At 37.6% G+C, this 27280-nt stretch overlaps 1 protein-coding gene across 10 annotated transcripts in view; it reads right to left on the reverse strand.

Moving 5' to 3' along the window:
• Nucleotides 1-27280, reverse strand: part of C5H2orf76 (chromosome 5 C2orf76 homolog) — a 79096-nt gene that overhangs the window by 29218 nt on the left and 22598 nt on the right. For 8 of the 10 annotated variants that reach the window (XM_072613319.1, XM_072613329.1, XM_072613326.1 and 5 more), the window contains one exon: nt 10046-10200. In XM_072613319.1, coding sequence (XP_072469420.1) covers nt 10046-10200 — 155 coding nt within the window. Of the gene's footprint in view, nt 1-10045; nt 10201-20676; nt 20881-23920; nt 24072-27280 lie in introns of those variants that run through there. The other 2 variants (XM_072613322.1, XM_072613320.1) reach the window with 2 other exon arrangements.

The following is a 27280-nucleotide window of genomic DNA, read 5'->3' on the forward strand; positions in this document are numbered from 1 at the left end:
CCTCAACTTTTTCTTCTTGTTCAATATCAAAATGTCCTTCAATTGTTTCCTCATATGTGACATGGCTTCAAGTCCCATCACCATCGTAACAATCTTCCCTTGAATGTTAAGAGAATCACAGACCTAGAGGCAGGAGGGACCTCCAAGATCATCTAGTTCAACTTTTCCATTTCACAAATGAGAAAACAGAAGTCTATGGAGACTACTTTGATCAAATTCACACAGGCAGTAAATACCAAACACAGATCTAACTCCAGAGACAGTAAAGATCAACTAATTTCAATGTTAAATAAATTATTCAGAATAATAGTCAAAGAAGGATTCCTACAAAACTTCTTTTATGAAACAAATACAGTGATAATATCTAAACCAGGAAGAGCAAAAACAGAGAAAGAAAAGTATAGACCAATTGCACTAATGAATATGAATGCAAAAATTCTAAATAAAATACTAGGTAGGAGACTACAACATATCACAAAGATTATACATTGTGACCAAGTAGGTTTACACCAGAAATTCAGGGATAGTTTAACCTAAGGAAAATTATTAACCCAATTGATTATGTCAATAATAAAAGTAACAAAAATCATATGATTATATCAATAGGTGCAGAAAAAGCTTTTGATAAAATACAACCTATTAAAGCTAGATGGCACAGTGGATAGAGCACGAGTCCCAGAGCCAGGAGGACCTGAGTTCAAATTCAGCCTCAGACACTAACACTCATTAGTTGTGTGACCCTGAGCAAGTCACTTAACCCATATTATCTCACCAAAAAAAAAAAAAAAAAACCATATGAAAGCATAGGCATAAGTGGATTTTTCCTTAAAATAATAAAAAGCATCTACCCAAAACCATCAGCAAGCATTATTTGTAAAGGGGATAAACTAGAAACCTTTCAAATAAGATTAGGAATGGAACAAGGATGCCCCTTTTAACCAATGCTGTTCCATACTATATTAGAAACACCAGTAAAAGCAATAACAGAAGAAAAAGAAATTGAAGGAATCAAAGTGGGCAATAAGATAATAAAACTATCTCTCTTTGCAGATGACAATGATATACTTCGAAAATCTTAGGTTAAACGAAAAAGGTAGCTGAAACAATTAACAATTGTAGCAAAGTAGCAGGATATAAAATAAATTCACATAAATCATCAGCATTTCCATATATCACCAATAAAACCCTGCAAAAAGAAATAGTAAGAGATATCCCATTTAAAATAACCATAGACAGCATAAAATACCTGGGAGTATACCTGCTGAAACAAACCCAAGAATTATGTGAACATAATTATAAAACACTTTTCATGCAAACAAAGTCAAATTTAAATATTTGAAGAAATATTAATTGTTCATGGATAGGCAGAACCAATATAATAAAAATGACAACTAAACTAATCTACTTATCCAATGCCATCCCAATTACCAAAAAATTACTTTGTTGAGCTAGAAAAAATAATAATCTGAAAGAAGGAAAGGCCAAAAATATTAAAGGAATTAATGGGGAAAAAAAGTAAAAGAAGGTTTAACAGTACCAGATCTTAAACTAGACTATAAGGCTAATTATCAACACTATGTGGTACTAGCTAAGAAACAGAAAGATATCAATAGAACAGAATAGACATACAATGTACAGTAGGAACCAGTTTGATAAATGCAAAGATTAAATGCTTTGGGAATAAGAATTAATCATTTGGTAAAAACTACCGGGAAAACTAGAAAGCAATCTGGCACAAATGGGGCATAGGTTCGTATTTTATACCACTTATTAAGACAAAGTCAAAATGAAAATATGATCTAGATATAAAGGGAGATATAAGTAAATAAGAAGAGCACATATTACCTATCAGATTTATGGACAGGAGAAGAATTTATGAATAAACAAAAGATAGCATTGTAGGATGTAAAATGGATAATTTTGATTATATTAAATTTTAAAAGATTTGTACAAATAAAACCAATGAAGTCAAGAATACAAGGAAAGCAGAAAACTGGGGGGAAATTTTATAGACAGTTTCTAGGATAAATGTCTCATATCTCAAATATATAGAGAACTCTCAAATTTATAAGATTTATGAGTTCTCATATCTCAAATATATAGAGAACTCTCAAATTTATAAGATTTATGAGTCATTCACCAATTGATAAATGGTCAAAGGATATAAACAGGCAGTTTTTCAGTAATCAACACCATATATATATAATCATATGAAAAAATGCTCTAAATCATTATTGATTAGAGAAACGTACGGTAAAACAATTTTGAGGTACCTCACACCTATCAAATTGGCTAAAATGATAAAAAGGGAAAATGATATATGTTGGAAGAAATGTGGGAAAATTGGGACAAAAAGTACTGTTGGTGAACTGTGAACTGATCCAATCATTTTGGAGAGCAATATGGAATTATGCCCAAAGAGTTATAAAACAGGTGATTTGCTCAGGGTTACACAGCTAATAAGTGTCTGTATACCCTTTGACCCAGCAATACCACTATTAGGTCTCTTTCCCAAGGTGATCAAGGAAACAGGAAAAGAACCTAGATGTTCTAAAATATTTATGGCAGCTCTCACTGTGGTTGCAAAGAACTTGAAATTGAGGGTATGCCATCAGTTGGGGAATGGGTAAACAAGTTATGGTATATGATTGTGGTGGAATACAATTGTGCTATAGAAATGATGAGCTGGCTAATTTTAGGAAAAACACAAAGACTTGTATGTAATAATGAAAAGTGAAGCGAGCAAACCAAGAGGACATTGTATTCAATAACAAAAATACTGTTCAAAGAATAACTGTGAACAACTAAGTTATTCTGAGTATTTAAATATTCAAATCAAATAAAAAGGACCTATGAAGATGTTATCAACCTCCAGAGAAATGATCAATAGAAGTATATATAGTATGGTTTTATGTGTGTGTGTCTGTGTGTGTGTGTGTGTGTGTGTGTGTGTATGTGTGTCAAACGGTGGCCTTCTCTCGTACACCAAGGGGAAGGAGGTGGACAAGGAGGTGGGAAGGGAGAAAAGGAGGTAGGAGAGAGAGAGTTCACAACTTAAAATGTAATCCCAAAAAAATGTAATTTAATTAAAAAAAAAAAGAAAAGAAATTTCTATCCATTCCAGGTGTGTTCCACCACCCTTACTGTTAGGAACCAAGTACTAGTACCTGGTTCCATCTGAACAATTAATATCAATTTGTTTTTATAAAGGGATTTCTACTTTAAAGATACAGCAACATCAGAAGTATAGACTGTGCTCCATACACACTTTGGGGGCACTCCCCCCTGTATCACTTTAGTCCCTAATAGTGAACTCACTTAATGCAGTTTCTACCTAGCAGTGATCCCACTAAGTTCACATCCATACATGGCATCACTGCTACATGAACCCCTGGGTCTTAGCTATTGAAGGGCTCATACTGATAGTGTGCCCTTCACCTGAAAAGGGGGGGTAGTACCTTCTCACCTCTTTTTTGGCTGGACCAAGTGTGGCTATCATAGTTTCACTGCATGTAGGTTCTATTGTTTTGATATTGTTGTTCTTTACTTTTCACATTATTAAAGTTAAAATATATTTTCAGTTATGCAGAGTATCCACTCATTGGTCACTCAGTAAGGATTTCATACTTAGAACACCAAGAGTCCGTTTAAAGTTTGTAGAAAGTTGAAAAACCATGTAATTGAAATTGTGCTCCAACCTTCTCCTAGAAATAAAAACCCATTTTTAAATACCAATATTCTTCTAGTGATGTTTTATGATCTTGATGCATAGAATACCAGTTTCAAAAGAAGTTTCAGATCACCCAGTGGGCAAAAGAAACCCATATGATGTGCAGGAGTAGGCTACAGATGTTAACAACAGGGAATTATACAAGAAAAAAGCACAAAAATATTATTAAAGAAATCTATGGAAGATGGCGGAGTAGAAAGACACACATACACATAGCTCCGAACCCACAACCCACAGAACGGCTACAGGGGAGTAAATCACGGCAAATTCTGCACCCAGAGGCCACGGAATATTGGAGCGAGGGAGATTTCTGTTCCAGAGAGACCTGAAAACCTCTTGCAGGGGGTCCTTCGTGCTCCGGACTGGGCGCCGGGACTGGGAGCTGAGTGCAGCCCTGCCGCGGCCTAGGCACCGAGAGGAAAAGATCCAAGCGGGCTTCGGGGACGGGATCTCCAGCGGCCACGCGGGTCCCTCCACCCACAGAGGGACCTGAAAACCTCTCGCAAAAGGTCCGTGGCGCTGCAGACGCGGAGCCCAGCCCAGACCTGCCGCGGCCACGGCACCAAGAGAAGCAGACCCGAGAAAGCTTCAGGGACGGGATCTCCAGGGGCCACACAACTGCCTCCGCCCACAGGTGAGGGGGGTCGGTGAGAGAGTCTCTTTGGCGGGTGGAAAGGGGAGTGGGGTGCCCCCATGATTTGGGCCCCCCCGGGAGGTAGAAGCTGAGAGGCGGCTGCAGACTGGGGCTCCCCAAGCGGGCGGGAGCTTGAATCCATTGTAGAAGGTCTGTGCATAAACCCCCTGAGGGAACTGAGCCTGAGAGGCGGCCCTGCCCCGACCTGACCACCTGACCATAATCTCATACTGAATAGCAGCCCTGTCCCCGCCAAAAGCCCTAAGGCTGGAAGCAGCATTTGAATCTCAGACCCCAAACTTTGGCTGGGAGGATCAGGAGGCGAGGTGGGTGTGAGGAAAATATTCAGAGGTCAAGTCACTGGCTGGGAAAATGCCCAGAAAAGGGAAAAGAAATAAGACTATAGAAGGTTACTTTCTTGGTGAACAGGCATTTCCTCCCTTCCTTTCTAATGAGGAAGAACAATGCTTACCATCAGGCAAAGACACAGAAATCAAGGCTTCTGTGTCCCAGCCCACCCAATGGGCTCAGGCCATGGAAGAGCTCAAAAAGAATTTTGAAAATCAAGTTAGAGAGGTGGAGGAAAAGCTGGGAAGAGAAATGAGAGAGATGAAAGAAAAGCATGAAAAGCAGATCAGCTCCCTGCTAAAGGAGACCCAAAAAAATATTGAAGAAATTAACACCTTGAAAACTAGCCTAACTCAATTGGCAAAAGAGGCTCAAAAAGCCAATGAGGAGAAGAATGCTTTCAAAAGCAGAATTAGCCAAATGGAAAAGGAGATTCAAAAGCTCACTGAAGAAAATAGTTCTTTCAAAACTAGAATGGCACAGATGGAAGCTAAGGACTTTGCAAGAAAGCATGATATCACAGAACAAAGAGAGAAGAATGGAAAAATGGAAGATAATGTGAAATATCTCATTGGAAAAACAACTGACCTGGAAAATAGATTCAGGAGAGACAATTTAAAAATTTTGGGACTACCTGAAAGCCATGATCAAAAGAAGAGCCTAGACATCATCTTCCATGAAATTATCAAGGAAAACTGCCCTGAGATTCTAGAACCAGAGGGCAAAATAAATATTCAAGGAATCCACAGAACACTGCATGAAAGAGATCCAAAAAGAGAAACTCCTAGGAACATTGTGGACAAATTCCAGAGTTCCCAGGTCAAGGAGAAAATATTGCAAGCAGCTAGAAAGAAACAATTCAAGTATTGTGGAAATACAATCAGGATAACACAAGATCTAGCACCCTCTACATTAAGGGATCGAAGGGCATGGAATAGGATATTTCAGAAGTCAAAGGAACTAGGACTAAAACCAAGAATCACCTACCCAGCAAAACTGAGTATAATACTTCAGGGGAAAAAATGGTCTTTCAATGAAATAGAGGATTTTCAAGCATTCTTGATGAAAAGACCAGAGCTGAAAAGAAAATTTGACTTTCAAACACAAGAATGAAGAGAACCATGAAAAGGTGAACAGCAAAGAGAAGTCATAAGGGACTTACTAAAGTTGCACTGTTTACATTCCTACATGGAAAGACAATATTTGTAACTCTTGAAACATTTCAGTATCTGGGTACTGGGTGGGAGTACACACACACACATGCACACACGCACACATACATAGAGGCAGAGTACACAGAGTGAATTGAAGAGGATGGGATCATATCTTCAAAAAAGAAAAAATGAAATCAAGCAGTGAGAGAGAAATATATTGGGAGGAGAAAGGGAGAAATTGAATGGGGCAAATTATCTCTCATAAAAGAGGCAAGCAAAAGACTCATTAGTGGAGGGATAAAGAGGGGAGGTGAGAGAAAAACATGAAGTCTACTCTCATCACATTCCACTAAAGGAAAGAATAAAATGCACACTCATTTTGGTAGGAAAACCTATCTCACAATACAGGAAAGTGGGGGACAAGGGGACAAGCAGAGTGGGGGGGATGACAGAAGGGAGGGCATGGGGAGGAGAATGCAATTCGAGGTCGACACTCATGGGGAGGGATAGGATCAAAAGAGAATAGAAGTAATGGGGGACAGGATAGGATGGAGGGAAATATAGTTAGTCCTATACAACACAACTATTATGGAAGTCATTTGCAAAACTACACAGATTTGGCCTATATTGAATTGCTTGCCTTCCAAAGGGAAGGGGTGGAGAGGGAAGGAGGTAAAGAAGTTGGAACTCAAAGTGTTAGGATCAACTGTAATGTTCTTACCACTAGGAAATAAGAAATACAGGTAAAGGGGTATAGAAAGCTATCTGGCCCTACAGGACAAAAGAGAAGACGGAGACAAGGGCAGAGAGGGATGATAGAAGAGAGAGTAGATTGGTCACAGGGGCAATTAGAATGCTTGGTGTTTGGGGGGGAGGGGAGAAAAGGGGAGAAAATTTGTAACCCAAAATTTTATGAAAATGAATGTTAAAAGTTAAATTAAAAAAAAAAAAAGAAATCTATGATTGGTCATGAATAATTGCTTCTATGTTCCAAGCTATATCATGAGATCCAAAGGAAGGCCCACCATGTTGTTGAGTAGATGCCCCATGGAAGATATATAGGAAAACATGAGATCAGAACAATAATTTCAAGGACAGAGACTCAGATTAAAAGGCTAGGAGGAAGAGGGGAGCAAGTAAGGAGGGGAGGTTATTGAGAGAGAGATGCAAACTTCATGATTCAGGAAGACATAAGAATAGGAACTGAAGACACTTCTTCCAGGACTGGCTCCCCAGGCATTCACTTTCATCTCCTACTTTGGCCTTAAATATTGGCCTTCCTGTTTTCCTTGACATTGCTACCCTCTGTTGCTTTCAAAAAGGATTGCTCTCTTCTTCCAGTGCAGAACATAAAAGTTTTCCTATCCCATTTCAGGTATTAGTCCCACCATACTCTAATCTAATACTTTAAAGAAATATAGAGCCAGGACTGGGTTGGGTAATTAAGATAAGAAAATTCATAAAATTAATATAAAAGAAAAACAATAATTGGAATAGAAAGCAGGGTGAAGCCTTTTTTTATGAAAAAATTAACAAATCAAGTTCAAAGACAATTTTAGTTTTTGAAAAAAGGTACTACCTCCTATCTTCCTTCACAATGCAGCTACTTTTCCTTCTGAATGCAAACCAAACTACATACAATGATGAAACTATGCTCATAATATTTCCAGCATTATCAATCAGCAAAGACTTATTTATAGTCTTTGTGCCTACTATGTGCCAGGCACTGTGCTAAGTGCTAGAAAGATAAAGACAAAAAACAGTCCCTGCCTTCAAGAAGCTTACTTTCTAATGGAGGAAGCCACATGTATATTTCTGCGTGGGTGTGTGTTGTAAACTTCAAACACATATACATAAAACACACAAATTAAAAACAAGATAAACTTGGGGAGAATGGAACTACTATCTGGGGGCCTCTCACAACTGGTGTCACTTGAGCTAAATCTTGAAGGAAACCTTGGATTTCAAGAAGCACAGATGAAGAGATGGAGCATCCCAGTCACTGAGAAGGCACAGAGAAGAGAGATGAACAGTGAGTAGGACAGTGGGGTTGGACTACAGAGAACATGCAGAAGAGTCATATGTAAGCAGATGAGAGCTAAGGAGTCAGACTGTAAAGGGTTTTAAATATCAAGCAAAGAATTTATGGTAGAGGTGATGGGGAGAAACTGGAGTTTATTGAAGAGGGATTAGATATGGTAATGATAATAATAGCAAGAGTAATCACAACAATAATAATAGCTAGCATTTATATAGTATATGTTCTAAATAAAAGCTTTATAAACATTATCACAAATGATCCTCACAACAGCTCTGGGAGGGATGTACCTTTATTATTCCCATTTCACAGTTAAAGAAACTGAGGCACAGAAGTTAAGTGACTTGCCCTAGGCTGCATTTGATCTCAGGCTTTCCTGTCTCCAGGCCCAGCACTTTCTCTACTTCAATACTAGCTGCCTCACCGAGTGCTTTAAGAAAATCATTTCCAAAGCCAAGTGGAGGACAGACGGAAGTGAAGCAGAGATCTGAGTTAGGAGGCTAATATAATAACAGAATCACTAAGTTACAAGAGGGCCTGAACTCAGATGGTAGTTGCACAAATGAAGAGAAGGTGAGAGATGTGAAAGATGCGGAGACAACAACAGGATTTGGCATGCTGAGAGACTGGTCATGCGAGGAGTGAGAAGAAGTCAGTGATGATACCACTGAGTGATGACACAGTGCTTGGTACAGTGATGACATCACCAGAAGAATGATGGTGCCCTGGACTATATTAGGAAAGTTCAGAAGAGTTTTAAGTTTGGTAGTAGACTGTGAAAGATTTAAATATCAAACAGAGGCATAGCAGGTATTTGATTCAAGAAGTAGGGAGTCACTGAAACATCTGGAACTCTGACGAGGTTCGAGCTAGGCTTAAGGAATATCAATATCAATGCAGGGGGTGGTGAAGAAAAAATGAAGAGTGGAAGATGACTACAAAGTGATGATGCCGAAATCCTGCCCAGTTCTAAATCCTTCAAAAAGAGTTCCCAACTTACCAAAAGGTACCATTCCAAAAGTCTATTGTATGGTAATTATTTGGAACTTCAGACAGAGTTTGTCATAGAAAAAAGCATGGATTATCATCACCATTGGTAACATTGTTTCTTAGGGGAAATGTGTTCTACAACACTGGGCAATGAGGAAGTACAAAAACACCTCCCACACATCTTCCCAACTCCAAAGCTAGTGGTCACTGGGGACCTGACATACATTGAGAAGGGAATATGATGGTTCAGGAACATTTATTCTTTTATTCGACAACTTTGACATTTGAGTCTAACAATTTAAAAAACATTGCTTTCTCTAGTCCTCAAGTAGCCAGAGTAAAAAGGAATATTCTCAGGAAACAAAATTTAAATCCACAAAATTTAAAAATTTAGTTGAACAGGACAGCAACACCTCTTTAGCAAGTATGTTAAAAGGCCTGAAAACAAGAGGCCACAATAGCTTTAAGTTTTTTGTCAAAATCATTCTATTCTCTGGTCAAAGAGTTAGAAATTAAAACTAGAAAGGAGCTTTGAGATCATCTTGTCCATCTACCCAATGTACAGATGATGGAGCTGAAGATGAAACTAGAGAGATGAATGGCATGTCTTGGAGAACTAGAGGTACTCGGATAAATTTAAGTGACTGAAGCATCATATCAATTATATGTATTAGAAAAATCCTACCCTTTTAAGTCCTAATCACAACAAAAAGAATGATACCTCCTTCTCTCAGTTATCCTAAACACTGAGGGAAACAGTGCTGAGGCAGGAAGGTTGAGGATGATGAACAAAATACAACATTTGGCTCCTCTAAAGGACAATGCATATAAATCATCAACTTGGGGAAAAAAAGAGGCAAAAATGACACAAAATGTCACCATGCTGTGCAAATGCAATATCCCTAATATGTGCCTCCTTGGCAAATAACTTCTGTTAATGCCAGTGACTAGAATACTAGAATACATGTACCATAGCTATACCAGACATCAAATCTAAAGAACATAAAGCTTAATCTTCTCTAAACAAACCAATAATAATAGTAATACTTCAAAAGCCCACAAGTTAGCTTGGATTGGAATCTATATTAAAAAACATGATTATTACTAAAGCAATAATTGAGCTAATTGGTAAAGTGCTAATAAAATCATACCTTTTTTTAGGAATACAATAAATTCTTTTACAGTCTGGTCCAAATTCACTCCATGGTAAACAAGAGGCTTGAAATTGCGATGCTCAAAGGAACGAATGAGACGAACTGTAATTGTTGCTTTCTCAGAAGACATGTGAAAAAATTTCCAGGGCCAGCTAAATGCAGAAAAAAACATGTAAAAATAAATAAACCATGATTTATCCTGACAAAATTAGCTTATATCTTGACAATTATTTCACTGCATTCCAAAGCCATCTCCTTCTCTGGGATGTGATACCAGGCCAAATTCCCAAAACTTCCCAACAATGTCAGAGATCTCAGACTCAACCCCAGGATGCTCCTGGTTCTGTTACCTCAGGAAATTCTAACCAGAAACAATCCAAGTGCAAAAGAGAAGAAATGAGAGTGGAAGGGAGAAGGAGGACCAAGAATGACATAACCACAGACATGAATTTTCAAATGATATATTTTAAATTATTTATACTAATGCTTCCTTCAACTGCCAAAAATAACTATAATTTAAATTTTCATACATCAAGGGATTTCATTAAATGTAACTTAATGTTTACACAAGATACTAGGTTTTAAGTAGTACCACATGTAAAACCTATTTTTTTTACTTTAATTGCTCATATGGGACAAATTTTATAACCAGCCCCCCTCAAAAAAACTGATATAGGGATAAATATTTTAAGTACAGCAACTGAATCCATTTAGTACCAGTAGAAGCAATCTCAAACACAATTGTCATGATGAGTGGGATAGGTTTAGTGAAGACTTCTCAGATTGTAATTCTTCTCCCAGGGGTGAGGTAAGACCTAGAGGCCCAAGGTTACAATATTTTTAGAATAGAATAGTTCCATATAAGGATATAAAACTGTGTAGTACATTAGGGTCTCAATGATTGGATAAAACTTACATAATTCCTCAATGTCTTCATTTCAAAAAGGATTGGTTAGATTTCGTGTCTAGAATGTAACATCATATTCTCAGCTAATGAGAATAATGGTCAGTGGGGGAGGACGGAGTTGCGTTAGGGTCTATATAAATCACTGCCCTTTTCTTTGTCTTTGGCTTTCCTACTCCTACAGGATAGCCCTGCTTCTCAAGAATCGAATAAATCACTTTTCTGTCATCACTTTGAGAGGCCTCTGAGTAATTGATTTATGTAGGGACCTGAGCCATCCCACACAATGATATACTCTATTTTTTTTAAATAAAGGATAAAGGTGAAGAGGCAGTGTGAGGCAACAGAAAGACTATTGGCTTTGGAGTAAGAGGACCTGGGTTCAGACCTCAACTTTGCTAATAATTACCTGGTATAACCTGAATTGAGCCCACTACCCATGTTTTTTGGTCCAAACCCTGTCCCTCCTCTTCCTCCAGGATGTTGACCTATGGATTATTCTCATCTTCAATATTTCCCTATCCATCACCTCTTTTGACACTGCCTACCACTGTGGTCAGGTCTCTCTCATTCTTAAAAAACCTTCACTTGATCCTACCAAGCCCATCAAGATTTCATCTGGCTACTTGTGTGGATTCCTCTTCACTACCAAACTCCCAGAAAAAAATCAGCTACTCTTTACTACCTATACATCCTTACTATACCCACTCAAATCTCCATCTCCTGTGAAGTATTTTCTGATCTTACTCCCATCGTATTTATACTTAGTGTTCTCTCATACTTCAAATAACTTTCTATTTACTTGTATAATATACTTCTATCTCTTATGTTGTATTTCTGCTATTTAAGCATTTTTCTTTTCCATCTTAAAATCCTTAAAGTATAGCATAGTACCTTGCACATAATGCTTATGATAAATGCCTATTAGAATTTAATTAACTTAGAGATGCCTGAAGCTGTTTAAAAGCCTATATTTTCACCTACTACAAGTAGCCCAAAATTTCTATTATTTCATTTTCAATTTGAAACTTCAAATACATTTTAGTGTCTGCCTGATCTTGATCAAAACAAGTACTTACATTTCCCTGTGCCAAATTTATTTTACAAAGAGGGAAATAAAAAACTCTTAATCTTTGTAACTATTTCACAGCAGCAGTTGCTTACAGAAAGACCTATTGTGCCGTAGGGAGGGTATTGAAGCAAGACATGCAATGGGGTAAAAAAGACACATTAAGAAGATAGAAATGCTGACATAATAGACTGCCAAATTAGACGATATTTGTGCAGATATGACTTATTTTAAAACCTAGATTGTTTCATTTTAAAATATAGTATTCAATGGGAGTTACTAAATGAAGAAAATAAATTTCAGAGCTACACTGTTAAATACAGCATTGAATAGGAGGAAAATCCGTGAAAGGAAAACAAGTTCTTGATTATCACCGCCAGTTGAAGAGATCTATTTGATACTCTATTGATAATACATTAGATAGTAGGGATCCTGGTGGAAGCTTTTCTATCACTGCCAGAATCTGCTTAAAGGCATAGGAAATCATGATGCCACAATTTAATATTGTTTTTCCAAGGAAAAGAAAATAATTTCTGTGAATGGGAAAGCAAAGTACACTTCAGATAGAAGGACCTGGTTTTGAACCCCTGCTCTGCCATGCCACCTGTATGACCTTCAGAAGATCACTATACCTACCTATCAGTTTCCTCTAAAATTGTATGCAATTAATTCTAAATCCCATTATACAGGAGACCAGCCAATGGGCGTCACCACAGAATAAGTGCAGCACACTCTGCTGCCAAAACCATAGAGACTTTGAGCCTACTTCTGAACATCCCATTGCAAGGCCCTGATCTCCACTGTTAAGGAGTCAGGCTTTGGATTGCTGAGACAAAACTGAGAATGCATACAAAAGATTCCTTCAATAGAACCAGGTGCTCCAAGGAATTTGGCCTTTCCAAAATGACAAGATGTTGTGAACCTCTGAAAGGGAATGTGGGCCATTTTCTTCTAAAGTGAATCTTGTACCTGATTTAGACTTAAAATGTGATATCATAAGCAAAGTAGGGGAGCACAGAAAAATTGACTTATTGGATCTATGTAATTTTGGTGATACAAAAAGACAAACAATATCAATAAAATGTTTTTTAATCACGTAAAAATCATATGAGATGTAACTGAAGAAGTAACTTTGTTCAATGATCTGCAACATATTAGTATCGAGGAAACCAGCTGTGTCATATCTAAAGTCTTTGCTCATATTAAGAATGTACTGTAACTAGTCCATCAGAAACAAAATATTGATAACTATGTTCTCCAAATGTTCCACTTTCTATAAAACAATGACTTCGATATAATAAACACCAAAACACTAAAAAGAAATCCACTGTCATTCAGAAAAGGTCTGCCTAACAAACCTCTACTTAAAAAATCAAAGTGGATGAAATTGTCTGGATTACGATATATATATATATGGAGAGATAATCCACTGCACATTAAATTGTGTATGTATGCAAGAATCTTAAACAGACACAAATTATAGACAATGAACTGGGCTCAGAACTAAATAGGAAATTTAGCTGGTTCTCATTTGATAGCAAGCACTTTCTACTATCCCAAACTATTCAATGTAGCAAATACTCATCATTTAACATCCACATTCTCCTGGTGATACATGACTGCAAATAATGTAATATTATGATCTCAGAAGAATCAAGACTAAAATGGCCCAAAGAGCAACAGAAAGGCACATGATTTAGGCAAACACAGCCTACATTGATCAAGACAATATTGAAGCGGAGGAAAATCTGTATTTTCAAATTGTGATTGATATCAATCACAATTTGATTGCAAAAAGTAGAATAAGAGATATACGAGAAGAGTGGTGGGCCTACATGTAGTGAGAATAAAAGAAAACAGGACAAATTGAATATTACACTGCTACCCATTAAATACAAAAATAACCAGAGGAAAACCTCCATCTCATTGGGTGAATTCTCTATGGAGAACACATGGAAAATAAAATCAACAACCTATCATGATAAGGAATGATAAGGGGGACTGAGATCTGTCCCAGCAGAGGGAGCAGTGCCCATAGTGATGAGATCACTGATACAAAGTAATAAAAACTGATAATCTTTTTGTAAATCCAGTTTTCACATTGTTTAAATTTTTGTGTTTACATTCTATTAAGATTCCTTACCAAAAAATCCCATATATATGCATGTACATATATGTATAAATGTGTATACTATAATCCCTTATAAATATCACTAATATCTTTCTAGATTTAAGAAGCACTTATCAAAAAAGTCCATTCCTCCCACCTTAGAGGGTAAAAAGCAAATCAAATAGCTCAGAAAAAAGGAGGTCTTTTTTGTAAACAGAAAAAAATTTCTATTTGCATGGACAATAAATTGAATAGGATAAAATTATCAGCCCCATTAATTTTTTAATCATTAAAAGTATACAAATGACTTCACGATATTTCTGAGTCCCAGAGTAAATAGTTTTAATTTGTACTGCTTAGTATGTTCTACGTATTTCATGTCATTTATAAAACTGCTTAATCTTTTTAAAGTAAATATCTTTCCTAGTTAACAATTAAATATACAATTTCATTTAAACTACTTTTTAGTATGCCAATTACAGTAAATTTATATTTAAGATTATAATCAAAAGCTATTAGTATTAATTTCATTATTAAACTACTCCAGCATGCTAAATAGTCTGGAGGTTTTGTGTGTGTATGTTCTTAACATGCAACTAGATATATACATCCACAAAGTAGATGTAACAGTATGATATATAAATGCATGAAAAATGTTTTAACTTTCTTTCCACTAAGAATTTCATTCTAATTCAAATAAAAGATGTTTTTTCTAGCAATAATTTTTAAAATTTTACATTTAATTCCAACTTTTGCAAAACAGTACAAAATCAGTCATTTGAACATTTCACATTAAAGTACTCTGCATACTTTTTTAAAGTGGTACAGAGAAAAACACTGGATTTGAATCCAAAAGAAGTCAAGTTGGAATCCCAGCTCTGCCTCTTACTACTTGGGTGGCCTTGGGCAAATCAATTAGCCTCTTTGGATCTCAGCTTGTTCATCTGTAAAATGAGTTAACTGAATGAAATGACCTTTGAGGTCACTTCTAGCTCTATCTATAATACTATGACCAGGGCTTAAAGGCTAAACAAATTGTGGTACTCAATGTAATGGATTTGGGTACCATTAGAAATCATAAATATGAAGCTACAGAGCAGCATGGGAAGACTTAAATTAATGGACACAGAACAAAATACCAAGAAAACCATATGCACAATAACTAAACAAGGTAAATGCAAAGAACAACACTGCATATTGCATGCTATGTAATAACCAGAGGCCGACTCTGAAAAACTGAGTAAACGTATCTCCCTCCTTTTTTTTGCACAGGTAGGGGAGTACAGAGGTGGAATAATGCAAATACACTGGCAGTCTTGGCTGCTGTGCTGGATAATTTTTTAAGCTGCTTTTTCTTTCCCTTTTATTTTATTATCTGGGTTGACTCAAGGAGCAGAGGGCTAAAGAATAGATATATTCCCAAATAAAGGTAAAATAGAAACAAAAAAATTTGTTTTGATCAAAATTATTTTTAAAAGACAAAATGTAAAGCCCGATGGCAGAAGACCAGGAACTCTGATAATCTTAAAAGCCACCTCTAATATAATTCAGTCTATAACATAAGTTTCATCCATTGCGCTTGATTAAGCATTTTATTAAAACTTTCCTCCACTCAAATCCTACTCTTGTACTTCATGGTGACAAGCAAGTAATCCCAGGTTTTTCAGGGCCATAACATTGTGGAGTACAAATTATGACAAGTCCTATTAAGCTATATTGTCTTTGAATTCTGTATGGTGTCAATTCAGGACCAACCTAGGTAAGTTCAGAAGTCTGGTCACCAGGTGGTATGTTTTTGGCTCGAGTAATTCATTATACAGTCTACTCAAAAACAGAAGAACAGCTATCTATGCAGGAAGGAAAATTACCCCACCAATTAAACAGCTGATCTTATGATATAATGAAGTTTTACCTACAGGGGATAGTAAAATACTCCCACTCACATGGTATTGCTTCCTCACTTTCTCTTGACTGTTGTTCTCTCCATTTCAGTTATGCAACACTAATATTAGAAAACTGACAGTAGAAAGGACCTTTGTTTCTGAGAGAAACCTGGAGTCATTAAAGCTCTTCAACTTCCTGTAAGCAATCCAGGCTGTTTCTCCACCTGCTTAATTCTGGCCCAAACTGCTGTCCATTTGTACCATCAGCCCCAGAGAAACATAATGAGGAACAGTGGGATCTTCATTTGTGCTGAATGTAAAGGTGTGGGCCAATGTGAAATACCACTAGCAAAAGCCTGCCTGTTTCTGCCCTAAATGTGATAAAAAATTTTATGTAGACTGGAAAGCAGACAGATAAGGTGAGTAGCTGTCAGTGTTATTACAGCTGCTATCTTTCTCTGCTTAATAGGCAACTAGGTGAACAGAGTATCAGGTATGGAGTCAGGAAGACCAAAGTTCAAATCTAAGCTCAGTCACTAGCTTTCTTAACCTCTGTTTGCCTCCATTTTTCTCATCTGTAAAGCAGAGATAAAAACAGCACCCACCTCCCAGAGTTGTTGTGAGGTTCAAATGAAATCAGTGTAAAACACAGCACAGTGCCTGGAAGCCAGTAAATCTCTATTAGCTATTAATAAATTTCCCAAAATGTTTTCTTCCAAATACTTTTGGAATTTTCTCTCCTTCAGATACCTTGCAAGTCAATCTTTCAATGCTCTGATAACTGTTATGAGCATAGATCTTCTTCAGGTACTCTAGGTCTAATCCAGCAGTTTTTCTCATCTTTGGTTTTTTATGTGACTTCTTTTTAGTTTTTCTATATCCATATTCAGAATTGTGATGCTAAAATTATGGGATTGCAGATCTAAAATTGGAAAGTTTCTCAGAAGCCATCTTCTATAAGCACTTTTGTGCTTACAGTGCTTATAGATGAAGGAACCGAGGCCACAGACATAAAGTGACACTCCCAAGGTCACCAGTCCATGCTGTCCTTCATGATGTAGTTTGTTACATAAATCTTTGCACATCTTTTCCATTCTTCTTGTCTGTTATCCTCTGTGCCCTTCAACTGCTATTCAGGTTACTTTGCCTGCTGAGAGGTCTTTAAACCAGTTTTATCCTCCACTGCTTCTCTATTCTTTTTGTGGTGATGCTGCTCATAGTTTTCCATTATTCTTATTCCTAGGATTTTCTATGCAAGTTTACATCAATCAGCAATTAATAAGCATTTATTAAATACCTCTGATATTTGGCTGGTAGAGCATGCAACTCAGGCAAGAAAGCATCACTCAGCTAAATCACTCCAGTGCCCTCAATGCATACCCTTGTTAAATATTCTCCTGCTATAACTAATCAGCACACTATTATGTGTGAACTTAAATGAGACTGAAAAACGTCAAGCATATCTCTACACTATATCTATTTAGGAATATTTTCATCATCCCTCAAGCAACCCTTGGGGGAAAAAAGGGAGAGGAAGAATTTAATGCCACACTAACTGAAAAAGAAAAATTAGCATTTCTCAGCTTGTCATTGTATGGAAAAAAGTTTGCTACAAACGGCAAGTGTGTTTAAAGTGGTATAGTGGTAAAGCATGGAACTTACAAAAACAGACAAGGGTCACAGTCAGATACTAAGGGACCATACATTTAATCAAATGTTTTTAATTCAAGAGTTCTGAATAGACAATTTCTGATTACACAACCTTTTTCAAGATCTGAACTAGAATTACTGAGGAGTTTTTCTTTTTAATTAACTGACATTGAATTCTGAGATTTCACCATGTTTTAACATTACTGGAAGGACTGGGTCACCACTTGAAGGAATGGGTGATAGTTTCAGCTCTGGGCCTTCTAGCTCAATGACCTTGGGCAAGTTACTGAACTCATCTCTCTGGATCTCAATGTACCTTACAGGCAAAAATGTTTTCTGTCAATTGCACAACTGATACTTTGAAGAAATTCTGGCATTACTCTAGATCCAAATGTGAAAGACGTGTTAAAATTAAAATTATTATAAGATGAATTTTGTCCAAACACAGTTTTTAACTCTCAAAATTTAACTCTGTAAATGCTAGTGCCTTCCCCCTGAGATTACCTCAAATTTTTCCTGAATATATCTTATTTGTATATTATTGCCTATATGTTATCTACTCTATTAGACTGTGAGTTCCTTGAGGAAAGGGTTTATTTTTGCCTTTGTCCCCCCAGTTAATACTTGTATCATCAACCCTTAGCACAGTGACTGACACTTACTGGGTACTTAATTTTCTTCCTGACTTGACTCAAAAATTAAATTATCTTCCAAATTTCTATGTCTTAAACAGACCATTTGTTTTTTGACAAAAATTTCACTGGACCACAAAGTCATTGGTATGAGTCCTCTTTCCATCAGAGCAGATTGTAACCCCTCCATTATCTTCTATTCCTGTGTAATTCTTGTCCGTGTCTTTCCATAAATCCTTGACAGGAAACATTCACCTTATATACTGGAAGCCTTCCTCTGCTATTTTTTTGTTGTTTTTTTTTTTAAAAACACATTATCCACATTTTGTGGATATATCTTCACAAAAAAAATTTTTACAAAGTACCTACTACATGACAGTGTTCCTAAACTGATTCTGCCTTTGGTTACCATTTTTTTGCTTGACAGGTCGCTTGATAAATAAGGCACATTTTAATCTCACTGCAACAACTGATTTATATTAAACTTTTATATGAAATTATTATAAACAATGTTGATATCACTTCTATTATCCATTACCCATTTTTCAGGATCAGTAATTTGTTTAGGTTAGGATTGAGTTATTTCAACTGCATGTCAAATGTTTTATTCATCATTATTCTTTTTTCTAGCTTTAAACTAATTCTGATAATTTCTCTAAGGCAGGGACCTCACTGTACATTTAGATGATTTGGGGATGATTTTCAGATCTCTCTCTCTCTGTATATATGTATATCTATATCTATAGATATAGATATAGATATATTTCTCTGCCTGTCAAATATAATAAAATTCCTTTTTGTGATGTTATTCAATGCTAAACATGTCCAGAACCTATCAATTCTTTTCTCAAAGAAAACATGAATGATATAGATATGTGAAGCTTCTGAGTAGTCTGGCTCTCTCTTATTCTTGATGCCTGTTCTCCAGTGTTTATCATCAACATCCTCACTTGTTCCCACCTTTGCAATGAAGTCACAAAGCATCAAAATGTTTGCTGATTTAAAATGGAAGTTCTTATGGAGTTCTTCGTATAATTTCTCTACTTCATTTTCTGCAACTGATATTGGTACAAAAGCTACAATTATTTTCGTGGTAGTCTTTTTACAAACATTTATCAACACTGAAGTATGAGGTGACTAAAGGTTGTGGGTGCTACCGGAGTTTATTGGGTAGGGGGGTGAGAAGATCAGATGAGAAGGTCAGATCTGCCTTTCAAGAAAATCACATTAACAACTGTGAAGACAATAGATGGGAGTGGGGAGAGATTTAATACAGAGAGATCAATTAAAAGGTTACAGGCAAGATGATGATGAGAGACTGAACTAGGATTACGGATGTAAGACTAGAGAGGAGACATGCAATAAGTATTGAAGAGGTAGAAGCGACAACTGATTAGATATATGGAATGAATGAGGAGTCAAGGGTATCATCAACAATGTGAATTTATATGAACAGAAAGATGATAGAGTCCTAAAACGAAACAGACAAGGCTGGAAGACAGGTATGTTTTGGCTGTTAAGATGATTTCTGTTTTTGATATTTTGATTTCGAGGTGCCTAGAGAACACAGTAGGAAGTATATAATGGAGGACTGGAGCTCAGGAAACCATATAGATTTTGGCATCATCAGCACAGAAAAGGTAACTACTCTTTGAGAATAATGAGGTCACCAAGTGAGAGAAGGTAAAAGAGAAAAGAGAAGCAGAGCCAGCAATGAGCTTTTGAACACAGCAGGGATGATCAAACAGCACCAGACAATGAAGTAGTAAACAAGTTGTGTTTGTCCTTCATTGCAGAAGAAGACCATGCCATCAGAGAAATAATGCCATGACTTGCACTTGACATTGTTTTGAGTGAGGGAGGGCTGTGCAGGTCACCAGTCTCACTTCTCCAGAGCCATCTGAATCCAGCGACCAGATATTCATCAGAATGACTGGAGATGACCCAGGATGCACTGGGAGAACTTGGGCCCTTTAGGCCAAGGTCTTTGCAAGTAGTCACTTAGGGTAAGGCAATGCCCATTCATTAAATAGGCCTCTTTAAGAAGTAGGCAGGGCATGGCCCCTTTACTGAGGCCAAGAAAAAGAAAGCCATCAGGCTAGGAGGGAAACAGCAATAGTTACTACTGATAATCACTCTAAAGCTAGGAGGGTCCAGAGGAGCCCTTAAGCAGGGGCCCACTGGTGTCCCAGTTTCAGAGTGCAGTAGGTGTAAAGTTTTAGGAGAGGACAGGGAAGGGAAGGAAAGGAAAAGGAGGGGAGGGGAAGGGCCAGTAAAACCCAAGTCAACTGGGCATCTTTTGACTATCCAAATTTACTGTCCTTGGAGGATGAGAAGGAAGGGGAGGGAGAGGCAGACAGGAGAGAAGGAGGTGACTTACCCAGCTAGCTGGGTCCCCATTCAGCCAGGTGCATCTACTCCAGTCATTCTGATGAATATCTGGTCACTAAATTCAGATGGCTCTGGAGAAGTGAGGCTGGTGACCTGCACAGCCCTCCCTCACTCAAAACAAAGTCAAGTACAAGTCATGTCACCATTTCTCTGATGGTATGGTCTTCTTCGGCAACAAAGGACGAACACAATCCTGTGAGTAGTCAACAAGTAGAACAATGAACAATGAGCAGAGAAAAGGACGTTGGATTTGGCAATTAAGGAACTTTGAGTAAGTTTGGAGGAAGAAGTTTCACTTGAATGATGGGGGGGGAAAGCCCAAAGTGAGCTCTGTTCCACAAACTTCTCCAATTAAATATAATGCACCAAACCAAATCCTGATGGGGAAATCCAAAAAAAGCCCAGCTCAGCAAAGGGAAATAGGGAGGTCCTGCAGACACTGGGAAGGGAGTTAGGATAGGGCCAAGAGCACACCAAGGTACTGTGCAAAGCCTGGGGCACTCCCAGACCTATACTCAGACACTGCATTGGGGACAGGTGCCAACTTTCAACTTTGTTACCCAATACTCAGTTTCTGGCACAGATCCAGGACAGAGTGGCATTCCCAGGTAGGGAAGAAATTCAGAAGCAAGCAGCAGTAGCTGGAAGAGCAGCAGTTGCAGTGGTATGGCTCAGACCCCAGGTACAGAAAAGGCTCTCACTTTCAGCATTTAGCCCAGCTTGCAGAGGAATAACCAAGGCAGGAATCCCAGACCAAAGAAGAACATACAGTTCTGCCACTCTGAATATAAAGAGCTCACTAGCTGGTTGATCCATGCTGAGTACAACACGGTCTACTTTTGAACAGACCCAAACCCAGGTCAGGACGTTGCAGAGCTGAGATGATGGGGGCATCAATCAGACTTTGTTCTGGATCAGACAACTTTAGTAACACTGAAAACTTGCAGGTTCCCAGCCTGTCTTTAAGCTCCCAAAATAACACAACACTCAATACCAAAAGAAATCAGCAATAGAACCAACCTAGATACTCTCTCCAGAAGTTCTATAAGAAATGACAAGCAGGATGATTTCAGAAAAACCTGGAAAGACTTACATGAACTGATGTGAAGTGAATTGAGCAGACCAGGAGAATGCTCTGCACATAACAGTAATATTATATGATGACCAACTATGAACTGAATGACTTCACTATTCTCAGCAATACAATGATCCAAGGCAGGTCCAAAGGACTAATGATGAAGCATACTATCCACTTCCAGAACAAGATCTGAAGGGATACTCATAAATTCTGGAAGGGATACTCATAAATTCTGGAATGGATGAACAAGTGGTGGTATACAAATGTGATAGAATTCTATTGTGTTCAACTCTTATCAGCACAATGACCAGCCAAAATTTCAGTGGACTAAAGATAAAACAAGCCACCCGCCTCCTGACAGAGAAGAAGACTTAAATGAAGAACATGACAAATTTTTTTGGACCTGACCACTGGGGAAATTTGTTTTGATTAAGTCACACTTGTGATGGACTTTACTTTTCTTCTGCTCTCAACTAGAGGTAAAGGAAACATAAGAAGGCAAATCTTGATTGATTAAAACAATTTTTTTTAATCCAGAATGCAAAAGGTTAAAAAGCCTCATACAAAAGATGGAACCTAATTAGTGATTTGAAGGAAGCTAAGAATTCTCCCAGGCAGGGATGAAAGTGTATTTCAGACATCAAATGAAAACCACTTATGCCAAGGTACAGAAGTAGAAGATGAAATGTTATGTACAAGTGTACAGCTAGCAAGAAAACAGAACTAAAACAAAGAATGCATAAGCAGAAGTTACACAAAACATGACTGAAAAAGTAAATGGAATGCTGATGATAAAGGACTTTAATATCAAGCTAATTTCACATTTTATCCTAGAAATAACTGGGAGCCATTCAAGAGTTTTGAAGAGTGTACTAACATGGCCAGTTGTGTTCCAGGAATATCAGTTGATAGCTGTATGGTAGATGGGTTAGAGAGTAGAAATCCTGGAGGTAAGGAGATTTTTTTTTACCTGGAGGTAAGGAGGCTATTACAACAATCAAGGCAAAAGATGGTGAGGGCCTAGGACTAGAATAAGTGGGAAAAGATGTTGTAAAAGTAAGATTGTCAATACTTGGTCATTTATTAGATAAAGAGGGTAAAAAAGAGGAAAGAGTTAAGGATGATTCTAATGTTATACACTTAAGTGACTGGAAGGATAGCAGAGCCAAAAAATGGGGAAGTTTGAAGAAGGAATGACTTTTAGAAGGAAATATAACTAGAACAGACTAGTAACATACTCCAAGGGATTAACTCAAAGTATTATTATGAAATTCCAAACTCATATACATCCCTACCTATATTACACAGATTTTTTCAATGTCAAAAAAGGGGAATCAGTTCTTTAGTCTGGAGTATAGTCTAAAGAGACACAAAGATAAAGCAACAGCCCCAAATCTGTGCTATTCACAATTGTCAATATTAACTCAAAATCTAAGTGAACACTACAAAACGTTGTTTTTTTTAATAGGGAATTCACTGTAATAAAATTTTATTATGCTTTAAGAAATAACTTCAGGGGACCCTGGAAGACTTACGTGAACTGTTTTACAACAAAATGAATAGAACCAGGAAGACAATTTCTACAATGATCATTACACCATAAAAGAAAACAACTTTGAAAAATTTAAAAACTATGATCAATGCATCAATCATGAATCCAGGGAACTGATGATGAATCCTATTATCTCTTAGCACAGGTGACAAAGTAGAAGTACAGAATAAAACATACATTTCAAACACAGACAAAATGTGGATAATTTGCTTAACTTTACCTGTGCTCATCACAAGCTGTAAGTGCTTATTAAAAGGAGGGGTATGGGACAAGAAGTGACAGTGATGCCAAAAACAAAAACTTTTTAGTAGGATTATTTCACTTTAAAGGGTTTAAAGGGTAGTCATAAAAAAAGAGAGTAAAAAGCAGGCACTGAAGCCAAGTGATAGAAGACACTGATGTGGTGAGAAGCACTACAGTATCTTAGAAAAACACCTGTGTCATAAATAGCACGCCCCCCCCCCCAGCCCCCTACCCATCTAGAGTAAGGCTCACACCCAGACCAGATTAAAAAAAAGACTAAAGTCCAGAGTGAAACAAGAATCTTTCATTATGGTCCTTGTAAGAAGAGGGCACATTCCCTACTATGACAGAAGTGCTCACCTTAAAGAAAGAACAAGACTTGCTGTGACATCAGGAAAGCTTTCATTAATTTTTACGTTCATTCCTCCTGAACGAACAGGTAGCTCCGAGGGGAGAGTTAAAATTATTCGAACTATTCAAGCATTCTTATACTATTTCAGAATTCAAATCTCCTGCCTCACCATCTATTGGCTAGAAGGAGCCTTCTGAACACCTCACTTCATATTCTCCTCTCTGACAGGCTTCTCCTGAAACAGCTCAAGCCTGACACAAGTTTCTGACCTTTTACCTCACCATGCTAGGTCACAACTCTGATTAACTGCTATCACTTAAAGCTGGGAGTTTTAACTCTGTGGAAACAAAATTCCTTTTTTGTTTCACACAAACTCATCTCCTTTTTTTAATCAAATTTTTTGTTTCCACACTTAAATCCAATCAATATCTCCTCACTTTCTTTCCCATATGAATTTTTCCCCTCATCTTTCTCCCCTTTAAGTAAACATGGAAAGGAGGGAAGCTGATCTATGCATTGGCAAATTACAAGGGGGCAGTCCCCTTTCACAAGTACAGATTACAGGAGCTCAGGAAAAAAAAGATTAATCAATGAATTGTCCTTTTAGAAGTTCCCTCTCATACAGCAGTCGGGAGGAACATCATCCGATGCAGTTTTCTGGTCTGGATGTTCATTCAAGCCATCTTCAGCAGAGTATCTTCTTGCCATCTTTTGTATAAGTCCTCTTTCCTGTGTCCATTCTCCTATAAAACTGATCCTGACACAATTTTAAAATTACCATTCTTAGGCATTATACCCCTTATCACTCTTATAAAATTAAAACTGGAACTTTGGCCAGTTGTCCATTATTTATCCCCCAATCAAGAGGATGAGATTTCACTAAGGAATTAATAACAGGCTGCAGTACACACATAAATACAATTTTTAACACAGTACATACCAAGTCATAAAACATTTCCAACTTCTGGTCACACTGAATTTCTTTAAAGCATTTACAGGATAGACTACAAACCATTCTTCTTTTAACATTAACTAAGAATAATATGCTGATTTCACAAGCCCCTGACCTAACTGTCTCCATGCTATTACTAAGGATTAAAGGACCCTACCCTATACAGGAATATGTATATGTGTATGTGTATGTATGTGTATATGTATATGTATATATGTGGTGTGTGTACATGCATATGTATATGTGTGCATATGCATATGGTGGGGTCCCCTCGACCATTTCGGGGATCCCTAAACCCCAACCCAAGGCTCTTGTCCAGCAAGAGGACTTGATCTAGTGAGTAATGAAATGAGGTGGGAGACAAGGTGGTGAGAACTCTGTTTATTCCAGCTAGCTCACATGCATATATAGTCTTAATTACGTGAACATTCCTAAACCTATACATTGAACCTATCACCTAACATTATTCCTTATATGGGCGTCTTCTCCACTGGACATCCGGAACTGGACAAAGAACTGCCACATTGCCAACAAAGACGAGACCCTTCCTCCTGAAATCCATCTAGTTCCACCCCTACTGACAAGCCCCCAGGTTATCTAGGAAGGCTCTCAGTGTGGCATCCTGCAATGGACAGGGGTCAGCTCTAACTCGTCCTGTTACATGTATGTATATATATACATATATACATATATGTGTGTGTGTATGTATGTATGGGTTTGTGGAAAACAAAAAAGGAATTTTGTTTCCATGGGGTTAATTAAAACTCCTCCCAGTTTTAAGTGATAGCAGTTAATCAGAGTTGTGACCTAGCATGGTGAGGTAAAAGGTCAGAAACTTGTGCTCAGGCTTGAGCTGTTTCAGGGGAAGCCTATCAGAGAAGAGAACATGAAGCGAGGTGTTCAGAAGGCTCCTTCTAGCAAACAGATAGTGAAGTGGGAGATTGGAATTTTGGAACAGTAGAAGAAGGTTTGCATTGGTCTGAATAATTATAGCACTGCCTTCGGAGCTACCTGTTCATTCAGGGGGAATGACCATAAAAATTAATGAAAGCTTTCCTGATTTCACAGCAAGTACTGTTCTTTGTTTAAGGTGAGCACTTCGGTCACATTAGGCAACGTGCCCTCCTCTTGCAAGGACCGTAATGAAAGATTGTTTCACTCTGGACTTTAGTCTTGTTTTTTACCCAGTTCAGATCAGATTACTCTAGATGGGGGGGGGGGGGGAGAGGCTATCTATAGCAACCTGGATTTACAGTTACAAAACCTGAGTTAAAATTCCACCTCTGCCACTTATTACCTAGGCTGCTAGGTGGCACAACAGGTTGCGTGCTGGGCCTGAAGTACAGAAGACTAGAGTTCAAATGTAGCTGTGCGACTATGGACAAGTCATTTCAGTTATCTCTGCCTCAGTTTCCACATCTCTTAAATGGGATAAAATAGCACCTACTTCCCAAGGGCATCATACATACAAAACAAAATATTTGTAAAGCTCTTTGCAAACCTTAAAGCAATATATAAGTGCTACGATTATTATTACCTGGGCCTTGGGCAAATCACTTAGCCTCTCAGGGCCTCAGTTCTTTTTCTATGAGTAGAACTGAATGATTTTTAAGATCCTTTACAGCTCTAAATCTAAGATCATATCATGTGGAAGAATGGTTAGCATCAGAAAAGATGGTATAGTCTCATAGAGGAAAAAATACTGCCCAATCAGCATCTTAGACATTGAGCCAGGCACCTTAAGAGACCATCTAATCCTAACCCATTCCAAATTTTACAGGTGAACAAACTGAAGCCTAAAGGTATGTAAGTAATCAATGAGTAGTAGAGTCAGTATTTGAACCTAGGTCCTCCTATATACTGTAAATTTGCCAGTACAGCCCATTAAATACTGGATGAGTCACAATTTTTCTGAACTTTAATTTCTTCATCTGAAAGTAGTAATAATGAAACTTCCCTAAACTACCTCATCTAGTTGTAATGAACAAAGACATTCTAGTTTGGATCAAAATTACATTTCCACTTGAGATCATTTTAGATGCTGAAGGAACTTGAGCTATCCAGGCAGTCTGGATACTCCCTCATTTTTACAAATAAGCAAAGTAAGGCTCAGAGAGATTGAGTCATTCATTGTCTCTGAGATAAATGTCTTCATCCAGAGGGGAAGGTGGAACATCAAAGAAGAAAGGCTGATAATGTCCATAAGCACAGACCTTGCCTCCATAGGAATTCTACAACCCACCAATGTTTAACCTAATTTGATCTCCTTGTGATAGAAGTATTCAAAAATGGCTAGTTTGCTTCCCCTAAATTGGAGCATCTAATTCTCTCAACCTATCTCAGTATAAAACACCGAATCTTCAGACATTCAGAACAACTTCAGTGGTAGGTAGCCCAAAAGGAGCTGCCACATGCC

This window comes from Notamacropus eugenii, chromosome 5 (genome assembly GCF_028372415.1).
Source record: "Notamacropus eugenii isolate mMacEug1 chromosome 5, mMacEug1.pri_v2, whole genome shotgun sequence".
Taxonomy (NCBI): Eukaryota; Metazoa; Chordata; class Mammalia; order Diprotodontia; family Macropodidae; genus Notamacropus; species Notamacropus eugenii.